Raw genomic sequence first — 14,299 nt, forward strand, 5'->3', positions numbered from 1 at the left:
CTGCCAGAAGTATTGTCCCATGCAGTTTTAATACAACTATATTTGCATATCTTTATGAATCAACTTTATAAAAACCGGAAATTAAATCTATAACAATTAAGCATAAGCAGTATAGTTTCTCTTGACCTTTCTTGCTATAGCTAATGAGTTTTAGAAACACGGCTATAACAGTCAGAGAAACATTAGGATATAAGAGTAAAGCTTCAAGATCTCTATGATGGTGAGGTCAAATGAAAATATTTTAATAAAAAAATATAAACCTCTGTTCATTGTCAAATATTCTTACAGAAATGAAGTCAAACTGTACTCAGTGAAGCTGCTTATGCTATTATTTAATGGAGTTGTTTAATCCTCTGTTTTAATTCAGTTGGATTGGTGTGAGGCTGTGTCTGTAGTTTTATTTCTTCCTTCAATTTCTTATTCCTTCAGTGATTGTGCTTGTTAACAGCAGGTGTTCAACAGCAGGGGCCTGTTTCAGAAAGCAGGTTAAGTTAAAACTCAGAGTAGTTTAACCCTGAAATGAGAGAAACTCTGGGTTTTCCGTTTCAAAAAGGCAGGTTTGTTAAACTCGAGAAAGCAGGGTAAGTCAAGCCTGTTTCTAAAAGAGAGTTAACGTTAACTCAGTTAACGTCGGTCTCCTCCCCTTTTTAAAGATGAAGCAGTATTTCTCGCATTAGTCTTACATTTCCACACACCTATTTTAGAGCTCTTTTTGGAAATGTGCATAAAAAGGATTGATGGAAACGTCATGATTCACATAACTTTTGAAAATACGCATAATAAAACATGTGCATAACTGAGTTAAACTTTTATTTGATAAGATATTTTATTTGATAAGATGCACATAAACTACGAAGTGCACTTAACAAATTACAGTATGTACATTAAAAAAAGGTTTGTTAGAGATGATGATGAAAATGTGTGTGAAAGGACAAACCAGCAGACTGAGCACACTGCAGGACATCTTAAATGTTGTTTTAGTGATTCTAAAATGCCTTTACTGTTTCAGTATTAGTGTATTTTATTAATTACCTCCGAGCGTCTGGATCGTGTCAAGATCTCCGCGTCTGGCTTCAAACGCCCCCACGTGTTTATTGTGTGTCAATTGTCTTCTGAGGCGCAAGTACATTAATTAAATAAAAAATCATTGATGCAGCTTCTTCTACCGCAGTAATTCTGTTTTTACTGTTGATATTTGGCGCAAGTTAATCAGGAAGTGATGATTGTGTTCTCTTCGACTCTTTGGATAAAAACGCTGCTTTATTTTATTCCAGTGTTGCACAAATGTATGTAATTTTGATGGAAACAGCTATTGCCTACATTTTTGTCACACACAAAACAAAGTCATGCACGAGGCTTGTCCTTTTTTTCATAAATAATTAGCTTAACCTTCGACATGTACTGTTAGAGATTAATGGGATTATTATTCTGTCTAAAAATAATTTTATTACTGCTTACCTTCTTAATGTTATATCAACCTCTATCACTTGATCAATAAAAAGGCAGACACATAACAAGTGCACTGTTAAATCTATTAAAACTGATAAAAGTGTATAAAAGTTTAGAAAAAAAGTATAAACATGACATTACATTACTTATTTTATTATACTTAAATGTTTAAATACTTAAAATTAAAAATTACGCATTAACTTGAGCAGCTGTTTTCCCACGCTGTCTCTGTTTCACTGATGGCTGCTTCCTTTTAAATATATACACTCATATTTGCTATAACTTTGCATGAGCAGATCAAGTTCAGCTGGAGAAAGAAATGCTGATTTCTTTTTTTAAGATGTTGCCATAGTCAGTCGTAATGTCTGCGCTCCATTGATAATGCCTTTTTATAGTCACATTGCGCACGCTTAACTCTGAGTTGGTCTACTCAAAGTTGATTGACCCAGCTCAGATCAGCTGTTCTGAAACCGAAAACTCAGAGTTTTTAATCTCTCGGTAAATCAACTCAGAGTCCAAGTTTAAACTCTGAGTTGTTTAAACCTCCTTACTGAAACAGGCCCCAGGTGTCTGAATTCACTTATTTGTGGTCATTCCTTCTGTCTAGTGGACTAAACTAATTGACCAATTCAAGGGCCAGGTGAATGAGGGTGTATGGTGAGATTTCGAACACTCTGATTAGTTTCTCAAATACAAGGGTTTTCTACAAAGGTAGATACATGTTACTCTGTGTGACAAGGAGGCAAATCAGCTTCTAATGCCAATCTAACTCTAGAATTTTAACACTTTACTCTGAATTACCTCAACACTTGAAATTTAACACCAATGAATTTGCTGTGTATGTACATTAAAAAAAGACCATGATCATATGATAATGAAAATGTGTGTAAATGATCAACCCAGCAGGCTGAGCACACTGTAACATGTCTTAAATATTGTTTTAGTCATTCTAAAATGCCTTAACTGTTTCAGTATTATTGTATATTATTAATTACCTCCGAACGTCTGGTGCGTGTCAAGAGTCTCCGTGTCTCATGGCTTCAGACGCCCCCATGTGTTCATTGTGTTTCAGCATTGTCTTCTGACATCGAGGCGCAAGTACATTAATTAGGCTAAATAAAGAATTAATTGACGCAGCTTCTTCTACCACAGTAAATTCTGTTTTTACTGTTGATATTTGGTGCCAGTTTAATCAGGAAGTGACAATTTTTTTCTCTTTGACTCGTTGGATGGAATTTTATTCGCATCTTTTATGCAATATTCCAGTTTTGCACATACATTTATGTAATATATTTGGTGGAAACATAGCTATTGCCTACATTTTAGTCACACACAGAAGAACTGTACAAGAATGGCTTATCCTTTTTTAATAAATAATTAAATTAAATTCACCTTCGACATGCATTGTAACTAGATTAATGGGATTATTATTCTTTCTAAAAATTATTTTTAGTACTGCTTACCTTCTAAATGTTATATTAACCTATATCACTTGATCAATAAAAAAGGCAGACACACAAGTGCACTGTTAAATCATTTAAAACTAATAAATGTATAAAAGTTAGTTTAGAAAAAATATATAAACGTCACAAATTACATTACTTATTTTATTATACTTAAATATTTAAATACTTAAAAAGTGAAATTAGGCATTAACTTGAGCAGCTGTTTTCCCACGCTAACTGTCTCTTCTTCACTGATGGTTGCTTCTTTTCAAATATATACGCTCATATTTGCTATAACTTTGCATGAGAACATCAAGTTCAGCTGGAGAAAGAAATGGTGATCTCTTTTATAAGTAATTGCCATAGTCACTCGTAATGTCTGCGCTCCATTGATAATGCCTTTTTAAAGTCACGGTGCGCGCGCTTAAATCTGAGTTGGTCTACTCGAAGTTGATTGACCCAACTCAGATCAGCTATTCTGAAACCGAAAACTCAGAGTTTTTAATCTCTCTGTAAATCAACTCAGAGTTCAAGTTTAAACTCAGAGTTGTTTAAACCTCCTTACTGAAACAGGCCCCAGGTGGTAATACAGCCACACAGGATGCTCCCCACAGTGCAGGTGTAGAACGAGCGGAGGATGTGAGGGCTTATTCCAAACCTCCTGGGACGCCTGAGGAAGAAGAGGCGTTGTTGTGCCTTCTTTAGCACTGCCTCTGTGTGAGCAGTCCATGTCAATTCCCCAGCAATGTGTACTCCAAGAAACTTGGAAGTGCTGACTCTCTTCACTGGTGTCCCGTTGATGGTGATGGGGGTGTGTTCTCTATTCTCTTTCCTGAAATCCACCACCAGCTCCTTGGTTTTGCTGATGTTGAGTGAGAGGTGGTTTTCCTCACACCACTGCGTCAGAGTGTGTATCTCCTCTCTGTAGGCCCTCTCATTATTATCTGTGATTAGGCCCACCACTGTCATCAGCAAATTTAACGATGACGTTGGAGATGTGTTTGGCTGTACAGTCATGTGTTTACAGGAAGTAGAGGAGTGGACTGAGAACACAGCCCTGTGGATCACCAGTGTTGAGGATCAGTGTGGATGAGGTTATGTTGTTCAGTCTGCTTGAAAGGAAGTCCAGGAACTAGTTGCACAGAGAGCTGTGTAGACCCAGAGCCTGGAGCTTCACCACTAGTTTGGCAGGCACTAAAGTGTTGAATACTGAGCTGTAGTCCACAAACAGCATTCTCACATAGGTGCTTTTATTTTCCAGTGAGACAGAGCAGTGTGCAAGGTGAAAGCAATTGCTTCATCAGTGTAGCGATTATTTCTGTAAGCAAATTGCAGAGGGTCAGTGTGAGCGGACAGTACAGAGCAGATGTGCTTTTTAATCAGCTTCTCAAAGCACTTGCTGAAGATGGGTGTCAGAGCAACTGGACGTCAGTCATTTAAGCATGTGGTTTTAGATTATTTCAGTATGGGCACAATAGTAGCTGTCTTAAAGCATGTGGGAACCACAGGCCGAGAGAGCGAGAGGTCTGGGACGTAGCTTTCAGGATGCTCTGAAAAGATCTCGTTACGTCCACTACAGAAATAAAGTCTGCTGGCTGTTTCGGTATCAGCCACGGAGCGCACAGTGTGTGGGTGCTGTCCTGGGCTTTAAAGCAAGTGTAGAACGAGTTGAGCTCGTCCGGGAGAGACGCAGAAATGTTTACTGTGGCGGGTTTGTTACTTTTAAAGTCCGTAATGTAATTAAGTCCCTGCCACATACTCCTCCCCTATACCTTGTACCTCTGTATTGATGTTTTGCTGTTTTGATAGTTTACCTGAGGTTGTAGTTTGCTTGTTTTTGTTCCTCAGCATTCTGGATTTATAGGCGGAGGTTCACACTGATAGGGCTGTTCGAACTTCGCCATTAATCTATGGTTTTGGGTTAGGGACAGATTTTAGGTCAGTTAAGATATGGACAGTTTTTGTTGGGACCATGTCTTCTATATACTTTCTGATGAAGCATGTAACGGTGTCTTGAGTAAACTTTAGGCCGTACTCACACTAGGTACAGTTGCCTCGAACTGGGCCAAACCATGCTTGTCCCCCTCCTGTCTCCCCCGACGGCCCGCACTCACACCACAAACGGGCCTCGGCACGCTTACATCATTGCTGCTGCACTGTTCAGTGAGAAGTGCTCTCACTCACTCAGTAGCACAGTGGAGATTTCTCTAGTTATATCGTTTCAGTCGTTTGATATGCAGTGACATGCAGTCAAATATTTCGCCAAACAGTCCTTAGGGATGCGGTGACACACAGTCAGATATTTCGCCGAACACATCCACCACTTTTGGCGCTTATAAACAGTCATAAAGCTCTCGTGCTGCAGGAATGAGGAGGTTTGCCGAAGGCGCGCAGCTGTCGTGCAGTGAGGTGTCTGCGTCTTTAATAAATTACGGCAGTTTGTGTTCACTGAACAGCAAGAATGATTAATAAATCCTATGAAACAGTCCCTTAAAGTCTCGTCTCGCTTTCAGTTTCGGGCTTTGGCGCGTTTTGCACTCACACTACAAACGTACTGCGCCAAAGCCCAAGTGAACCACGCTCAGGCCCACCTCTTCCAACCGGGCCAGGGCCAGCCAAGTGAACCGTGCTTGTGCCATTCAGCGCATTCACACTTCTCAAACAATCCGGGAAACGGGCCTGGGCATGGTACGGATGGCATAGTGTGAGTAGGCCCTTAATGTCGTCATCAGAAGCTGTCCGGAACATCTCCCAGTCCACATGATCAAAACATTCTTGAAGTATGGAATCCGATTGGTCCGTCCAGCTTTGAAACCTCTTGAGGGTGGGTGGTTCCCGTTTCAGTTTCTGCCTGTAAGCAGGCAAGAGCAGAACAGAAGAGTCATCTGATTTGCCAAACGGTGGGCGGGGGAGGAATTTGTTGGTGTCCCGGAACGGAGAATAGCAGTGGTCCAAAATACGGTCACCACGCATGTTTGTGGTGATATGGTGATAGTATTTTGGAGCAATTTTCCTGAGATTGGCGTTGTTAAAGTCCCCTGTAACAATAAACGCTGCCTCTGGGTGTGTGGTTTCCTGGTCGCTTATGCTCCCATTCAGTTCCCTTAGCGCCTGCTCTGTGTTGGCTTGAGGGTGGATGTAGACAGCTGTATTTATAACAGCTGTGAACTCTCTTGGTGCCCAGTGTGGTCGGCACCGAAGCATAAGGTTCCAGATCAGGAGAACAAAATGATCTAACGGGATGTATGTTTCTCAACCATGAGTTGTTGATAAAGAAAAACACCTCCTTCTTTGCTTTCCCCTGTCGGTTCTTTCATTCTATCCACAGTATCTTATCCATAATATTCTATCCATAGTATTCCCTGTCTGCTAAACAAATTTTAGAGAAACATTTTGTTGTAATTATGAATATATACAAATAAAAATAGGCCATTGTTACGTCCCCCTCGTTCGAGTTGCAACATAAAAGAGCTCAGACAACAAAAAAATTATATATGCAACTTATTTATTATACACAACTAATAAAGCAACAAATCAAGAAACAAACAAATGTCTAGGGGAAAATGAAGAAAATAACTAACTTTAACTACACATAAATAATGCCAAACAAAACCATAAGGTTGCCAAAATAAAGAGATGGTCTTGATGCGAGGACGGCCAGTAGCCACACTATCCTACAGAAGCTAGCTCACTCTCGCATTTATATGCTTTGAACCAATTGGGGAGCAACCATGGCACCTAATCAGGATCTGCCACATCCAAACTAGAATACTGGGGTCGTCACACCATTTATACCTTTCAAATCTGTGTCTTATCAATGTGACCAAAATTTCTTTTATGATCAATTATGTAAGAAACTCTAAAAACTGGACTGACACCGTTTCAATTTATTATAAGTTCTATGTTAAGCGGCTTTGACAGTTTACATTGTAAAAGCACTAGATAAATAAAGATGAATTGAATAGAATCTGCTTAAACGTGTACACGTTAATGGACCAAACACAATATGATCTGATTTATTTTACATTTAATGTGCATCAGAAATACAATGTGTGTAGCCAATGTTTCCAGTGTCTTTTCACTTTTCAGCTTTTGATGAGAGTTTTTAAGACTTAATGAAAACTTTTTTTTTTCAGACCTAATTAAAGAGAGTGAGGGGAGTAAAGAGGAGGAACACCATGTTAAAATTGAGGATGAAAATCATTTACAGACTGATGGTATTTTGAAAAGTAGAGACAAGAATCGTTTCACCTGCACTCAGTGTGGAAAGAGTTTTGGAGGAAATGGCAATCTTAAGATTCACATGATAATCCACACCGGAAAGAAACCATTCACATGCACTCAGTGTGGGAAGAGTTTCAGCCAATCGTCTCACCTTAATGACCACATGATGATCCACACGGGAGAGAAACCATTCACATGCACTCAGTGTGGGAAGAGTTTCATCCGGTTATCATTGCTTAATCAACACATGATGATTCACACTGGAGAGAAACCATTCACATGCACTCAGTGTGGGAAGAGTTTCAGGCAATCATCATACCTTAATGAACACATGATGATCCACACCGGAGAGAAACCATTCACATGCACTCAGTGTTGGAAGAGTTTCAGCCGCTCATCAGACCTTAATCTACACATGAGGATCCACACTGGAGAGAAACCATTCACATGCACTCAATGTGGGAAGAGTTTCAGCTGCTCATCATCCCTTAATAAACACATGAGGATCCACACTGGAGAGAAACCATTCACATGCACTCAGTGTGGGAAGAGTTTCAGCTGCTCATCATCCCTTAATAAACACATGATGATCCACACTGGAGAGAAACCATTCACATGCACTCAGTGTGGAAAGAGTTTCGGCCGCTCATCATACCTTAATCAACACATGAGGATCCACACTGGAGAGAAACCATTCACATGCACTAAGTGTGGGAAGAGTTTCAACTGCTCATCACACCTTAATCGACACATGAGGAACCACACTGGAGAGAAGCTATTCACATGCACTCAGTGTGGGAAGAGTTTCAGACAACCATCACTCCTTTATCTACACATGATAAGCCACAACGGAGAGAAACCCACAGCTTCGGTGTGGGATGAGTTTCAGCAACTCCTCAGACCTTAATAAACACATGATGACCACCACTGTAGATAAACCACTCACATGCACTCTGTGTGGGAAAAGTATCAACCAATCAGTAAACCCTAATGAACACATTAAGATCCGCTCTGGTGTGAAAGAGTATTTGTGCTTTGAGTGTGAGAAGACTTTTATTACAGCTCTAAAATTAAAACTGCACCAGACGTTTCACACTGGACAGTAGTGATGGGAAGTTCGTATCATTTTACTTACTCGGATCTTTGAGTCTCATTCATCAAGATGACAGAATCTTTTTTCGGAGTCACGTGACTGTATTGGCGGAGTAGCAGCTCAACATTTGGTCTCCGCAGCTCAGTGGTATATTTTTAGTATATAAAATAAGATATATAACGGCATATACTTTAAGACCTTGTGAATGGACATACGATCATGCCCACTACCCAGAAGAAGTTGAATCTGTCGGCTAAAACCTCTAAATCGACGGAGATTAAATCGCCTCAGGAGGACAGTCAATCAACGATCATGGCGGACCAGGCGTAGTCGTTGCTGAGCCGAGCTGAGACACACAGCTTGGTAGAAAGAATATCAACAGAGGTGCTTAAAGGTGTCAAAAGCTCGTTTGAAAAGAAAATCGACCCTGTTCTTAAGAAACTTGAGGAATGTTCCCCAAAAATTGGGACTTTGGACACGCGAATTACTGAGGTAGAATGCCGCGTATCAGACTCCAAGGATGCGATGACCACCTTTAGTGTGAAACTTACTGATCTCGCGGAAAAACTGGCGTCTGCGCTGGAAAAAAATAGACAATCTGGAGAACAGAAACAGAAGATGCAATGTGCTGGTCGTCGGTCTTCCAGAGGGATGCGAGGGCAGTAATCCGATCTCTTTTTTCAAATCCTGGTTACCAGAGCTGCTACAGGTCAGTTTCAAAGGTGAGCATGTTAAACTGGATCGATGCCACCGCGCCCTCACTCGCCGCCCACCGCCTGGCCAGCGACAACTTTCAGGATAAATTTCGGATCATGCAAGTGGCGAGACAAACGTGCACGCTGTCCTACAACGGTGCTTCAATTATGATATTCGAGGACTTTTCTGCGGCGGTGATGAGGAAAAGGCAGGAATTCTACCATGTTAAACAGCAGCTTAAAGAGAAGGGAATTGTCTTTGCCATGTTGTATCCAGCAGTTCTCAGGGTCAAGGTGAACGGTCAGGAGAGGTCTTTCAAGGACCCAAAGGATGTCACAGCATTTCTGGCGTCTGCCCCACTACAGAGCGGCTCACCTGACCGCACTGCTACTGACTGAGCATCCTTTTCCCATCCCAGTAGGGTTTTAGAGGGTTTAGCTGTTGAGATTGGACATTTCGTTTGAGGTCTACATTTTATTATAACAATTCATTATCGAAAATTTAGTATGGTTTCTTTAATACTGACAGATCCATATGTGATTACTTTTTCATTGCCATTTATGTCTCAATATTTGACTGAGCTGCAGTCCGGAAGTTTTTCTGTTACCTAAAGGTAGCTTATCGAAGCCTTAGAAAGGTTTTTTTATTTATTTATTTTTTTGCTTGTTTTTCGTGTGCTGGTCCTGCACCTTCTCTATAACAAGAGGGAAGCTAGCTGACGGCCAAAATGGGCGTAACAGACCAAAGTCCTTTTCGTTTCGTTAATAGCTCTTTTTTGTTCCAATTTTTTTGATGTACATAGTTTTTACTTGATTCTTCTAAAATCAAAGAACGATTTTACCCCTGCGTTTTTTTTTCTTGTTTTTTTTCTTCTTTTTTGTCCTGCATTTTCTCTCATTTTGTGGCTCCTTTTGTATTTTATTTTTTGACACATAATGTCTAGTAACTCCAACATTAAAAATTTGTAGTTGGAATGTGAGAGGGATACACAATCCTATTAAGAGAAAGAAAATTCTTAGCTTTCTAAAGAAAGAACAGGTCCATATAGCCCTATTACAAGAAACCTATTTATCGTCTGCTGAGCACGCTAAGTTAAAACATGACTGGGTCAGACAGGTGTTTAGCTCTGCTTTTACTACCAAAAGCAGAGATGTTGCCATCCTAATTAATAAATGTTTACCCTTACTTGAAGTTAAAACGGTCTCAGACAAATCAGGAAGATATATTATGTTAAGAGGCTCTCTTTATAGGCAAGACATTTCAGTTTTAAATATATATTTTCCACCTATTCAGACCACAGATTTTATTTCTAAGGTTTTTTCAAAATTTGCGGATTGGCTTTGTGACAACACAGTTATAGCAGGTGATTTTAATTGTTTTTTTCTCCTCAGTAGTAGATAAATGTCCTTCAACACAAAATCATGGTCAGATGTCGAATAGAGCCAAAGCTGTTTTGGATACCTGCAAAGAACTTGATCTGGTTGATACTTGGAGGGTGTTACACCCTAATGATAAGGAGTTTACATATTATTCAGCCGTTCATAAAACCAGTAGTAGAATTGACTTGATCTTCACCCCCAAAATTTCTTTTAGTAAAGTTGAGTATTGTAATATTGGGGATATTTTGATATCCGATCATGCACCTGTCTGTATAGGCATAAATTTCAGTAACTTGACACTCCCTAAACAATGGAGGTATAATTCATACCTAAATTTTGACCCTAATTTTGAAGGTTTTTTTAACAGAACAGATGAATCACTTTTTTGTAGAAAACAAAACTCCGGGTGTTTCCCCAGGGTTACTTTGGGATACAGCAAAAGCAGATGCTCGAGGTTTAATTATATCATATTCAGCTGGGCTTAGGAAAAAAAGTAGAAGAGAACAGAGAAACTTAGAGCTCAAACTACATGATCTACAGGCCAGATATAATTTGTCTCCCTCAGATGAACTAAGATGTGACATACAAATAACAAAAACTGCATTGGAAGCGATACTTACGAAAAAGGCGGAGAAATCAATGTTCTTTGTAAAGCAAAGAATGTACGAATTTGCTAATAAACCTAATCGCTATTTGGCTAATCTTTTGCGGGTTAGGACATCTACTCAAAATAAACCTTGTATTAAAGATTTGAATGGTTCTTTGAATTATAATAATAAGGAAATTAATAATAGTTTTAGAATCTTTTTTGAGCAATTGTACACATCTCAATTTAATTATAGTGCGGAAATTAATATGGAAGCTTTTTTTTTACAAACCTATCTCTTCCTCAAATTTCAAATGACCAGAGAAAGATATTAGACGCTCCATTAACTCTCAGTGAATTTAAGAATTGTATTCAATCTTTCCCTAATAACAAGGCACCAGGTCCTGATAGTCTCAGTGCAGAGTTTTATAAAAAAGTTTGTCAGTATTTTATCTGGCCCGTTACACTGTTAAAAATTGTCCCGTTAAAAAACAGTAAAATACTGGCAGCTGCAGTTGCCAGCAATGTACTGTTATTTTACAGTATGTTGATGTAAAAATACATGGACTACATTGATTTACACAATACTCAAGTGAACTCATTCTGCTCACTGAAAGCAACTGCCTCAAATTCGCCAACTGCTGAATGAGTTTATGAAGTAATGTGCTATATATGCTTAGAAGCATACTTATAATGATAACTTATTTTAGTTAATTGGATAAGTTCGTTTTAATTCTAATGTCTTATTTTTCACAACAGCACACATACATGTAAATCTGGAATCACCAGATTCTGACTGCATCAGCAACTAAACAGCCGCTTTCTTTAAATAAAGAAACATACAGAATAACATCAGCAGTTCATTGTTCATCTTTAACTCATACACTGGCTCTACTCTCCTCCACAACGGTGACAGACAGAAGAAATTAGCTTCAGGTTTTACAGTAAAATACTGTTTTTTTCCTTGTTTTAACTGTAATCTACTGGCAGCTGTGGTTGCCAGCAATCTACTGTTTTTTTACAGTCTACTTCCGTAGTTTAAATTAACAGTATATTACTGTTAAAATACATTTTTACACTGTGTTTTTACCTCTCACACCTTTAACCCTTTAAACCCCAGAGCAAATACTTCAGTTTTAATTGAAGTGTCCACACTAATGAGTGTTCAAGAAACATGTAGCAAAGCTGAAGTAAATTCATTAATTAACTGACTAATTAAATGATAATTGAGGATTAACAATGAACAAATGAAGAAATACTGAAGGGAAAAAACAAGAACAGAACATACAAAACTTTAGTCACAGCTTTATAATGAAATAACCTGAAGAACAACAAATGATTAAATCATTTAAATGATCAGCGGATGATTAAACAACTCTACAAACATCATCACCAGCTACACTTATTACTTAATACATGTATTTTTGTATAACATCTACTAAAGTTCTTCTTGAGAAAAAAAAGTGAAAGTTTTACGTCACCATCATGGAGAACAGAGTTTGCTTTAGTTGGGCTCTTAGTCCTGTCATTTTTAACATTTATATATTTTGGCTGCTGCAATTGTTAAGAACTTTGTTTAAAAAGCTCTTTTGTTGTGGCAAGTCAGCCAAAAACCTAAATAAGATCTGGGGATGTTCATGTTGCTATTAAATGGCAGAGTCTGTTCTCATTTCATATAATAAAATTTACTGCTGCTATTCAATGTTAAATCTATTGTTTTACATTATATGTCTATATATGGCAATGATTATGGTGTAAATCGCACTCAAATAGACATCAATAATCAGCATATGAACCTCAATAATGGTGAAAACAAATTTAACAAAATTTAACATAATTAACAGTTTAACTCACAAACAGGCAACTGAAAGTCTAAACATAAACAACAGCAGAATCAAACACAAATAAAGAAAACTGTTAGACCATCATACAACATTTATTTACACCGCAATGCATGCTGGGATATTTTTACCGTGCCACTCCCAGCATGCATTGCAGCATGAAACATTTTAATTGTTACCATTGTTGAGATACAAGGTCAGATTCATGAGGTCTGAGTGTGTATTTGTCATAATTGAACTGTCTTGTATGTTATTTCTTAACTGTTAAGTATTTATGGAGGTATCTTTTCTGATCTATTTCTCATTAATTAAATTAATACCTGCAAGTAAGCATAAAATCTTTTGCATGTGGCCCTTCATCCAGATTTATAACAAAACATTTATCAGAACTAATTTCAGACAAATAGATTTCTCTATTTATTGACTTCCCAACTTGATTGCTATAATACAAGCACTTTGTTAACTCTTTATTATAGTAATTGGAGAGTCTGATTTAATAAGTTCAAGGGTGAAGAGCCCAACTAAACCAGCCCCATTACGGTGACACAAAAAACACCTTAATTCCTGTTGGATCTCAATGAGAATAGTATGGAAGTCAAATCAGTCAGTAATAAGTGTGTGTCTGCTGTTGTTTGTGGAGTTGTTTAATGATCCTCTGCTGAGACTGAAGGTGTTTTATTTTATTTGATTTTATTTAATGTTGTAACTCAAGTCACTGTTTGTGTTTCTTGTTTCTTTTCTTCAGTAATTGTAATTATTAACAGCAGGTGTTCATCAGTGTCTGAATTCACTCATTAGTGTTCATTAAAACTGTCAGGTGAACTATATTAGTTAACTAGTGTATGGAATAGTGAACAAGGACACAAAGCGTGATTTCAAACACAGACTTCAAAACATCGAATCTGAACTCTGTTAGCTCACAGTTTTCTGCAGTTGGTTACTTTCTCGAAAACAAAAATGTTACCCAGAAAGCACTGTTTTTAACAGAATATTACTGTTTTAGTGAAAAAACATTATTTTACCGTAGAATCTGACCGTTTTTTAACAGCAATTTTTTACAGTGTAGGTCACCAAGTTTAAAGACAGGGGAAATTAGAGTGTCAGGTTAGCCTATGGCAAAGTCCCACTAAAGCAAAGGCTTTGGAAGTGCATTTGTTGCACAACAAAACAAACGATCAAAGCATCCCACATTCGTTTTCACCATGCATGTAGACTTTCCAGTTGACCCAGCAGCACCTCCCACGATTTGCTAAATCCATCCACATGCACCATTTGGAATCGTGAAAAGCCTTTTGTCTTTTTTCATTTCTGTACTTTTACCCACGCACTAAAACAGCAATATGGAGCACTTCACGGATTTGCGTGTCATCCTTTCGCCTCTTGCGGGAGAATCTTCGGTTCCCTTCCCGTTCCACAGTTCCACTTTCCCTTCTTCCTGATTGGCCCGACGTCTGGCTCGGGATTGGTCGACGGAAAGTTCCACAAAGCGTGCTTCCGAATTTGGTCATGTCATGTAGCGTGCCGTTGGCTCTTTTGAGAAAGTTCCACTGAACGTGCGCTCCGATTGGCCGCTGGGCGGGACCTCC

At 38.6% G+C, this 14,299-nt stretch overlaps 3 protein-coding genes across 6 annotated transcripts in view; 1 reads left to right on the plus strand and 2 right to left on the minus strand.

The window, feature by feature from the left end:
- LOC108183709 (uncharacterized) overlaps positions 1-12,120 on the plus strand; it is a 32,714-nt gene extending 20,594 nt beyond the window's left edge. The window contains exons 3-4 of one of the 2 annotated variants that reach the window (XM_073948757.1): positions 7,031-7,576; positions 7,744-8,351. In XM_073948757.1, the coding sequence (XP_073804858.1) occupies positions 7,031-7,576; positions 7,744-7,778 (581 nt within the window). In that variant the 3' untranslated portion in view covers positions 7,779-8,351. Of the gene's footprint in view, positions 1-7,030 lie in introns of both variants that reach the window. The other variant, XM_017355632.4, reaches the window with a different exon arrangement.
- znf1069 (zinc finger protein 1069) overlaps positions 1-14,299 on the minus strand; it is a 616,019-nt gene that overhangs the window by 420,686 nt on the left and 181,034 nt on the right. The window lies entirely within an intron of this gene.
- Positions 1-14,299, minus strand: part of LOC110439389 (NACHT, LRR and PYD domains-containing protein 3) — a 440,964-nt gene that overhangs the window by 76,810 nt on the left and 349,855 nt on the right. The gene's annotated exons all lie outside the window — the stretch shown is intronic.

Source organism: Danio rerio, chromosome 4, assembly GCF_049306965.1.
Source record: "Danio rerio strain Tuebingen ecotype United States chromosome 4, GRCz12tu, whole genome shotgun sequence".
Classification (NCBI taxonomy): Eukaryota; Metazoa; Chordata; class Actinopteri; order Cypriniformes; family Danionidae; genus Danio; species Danio rerio.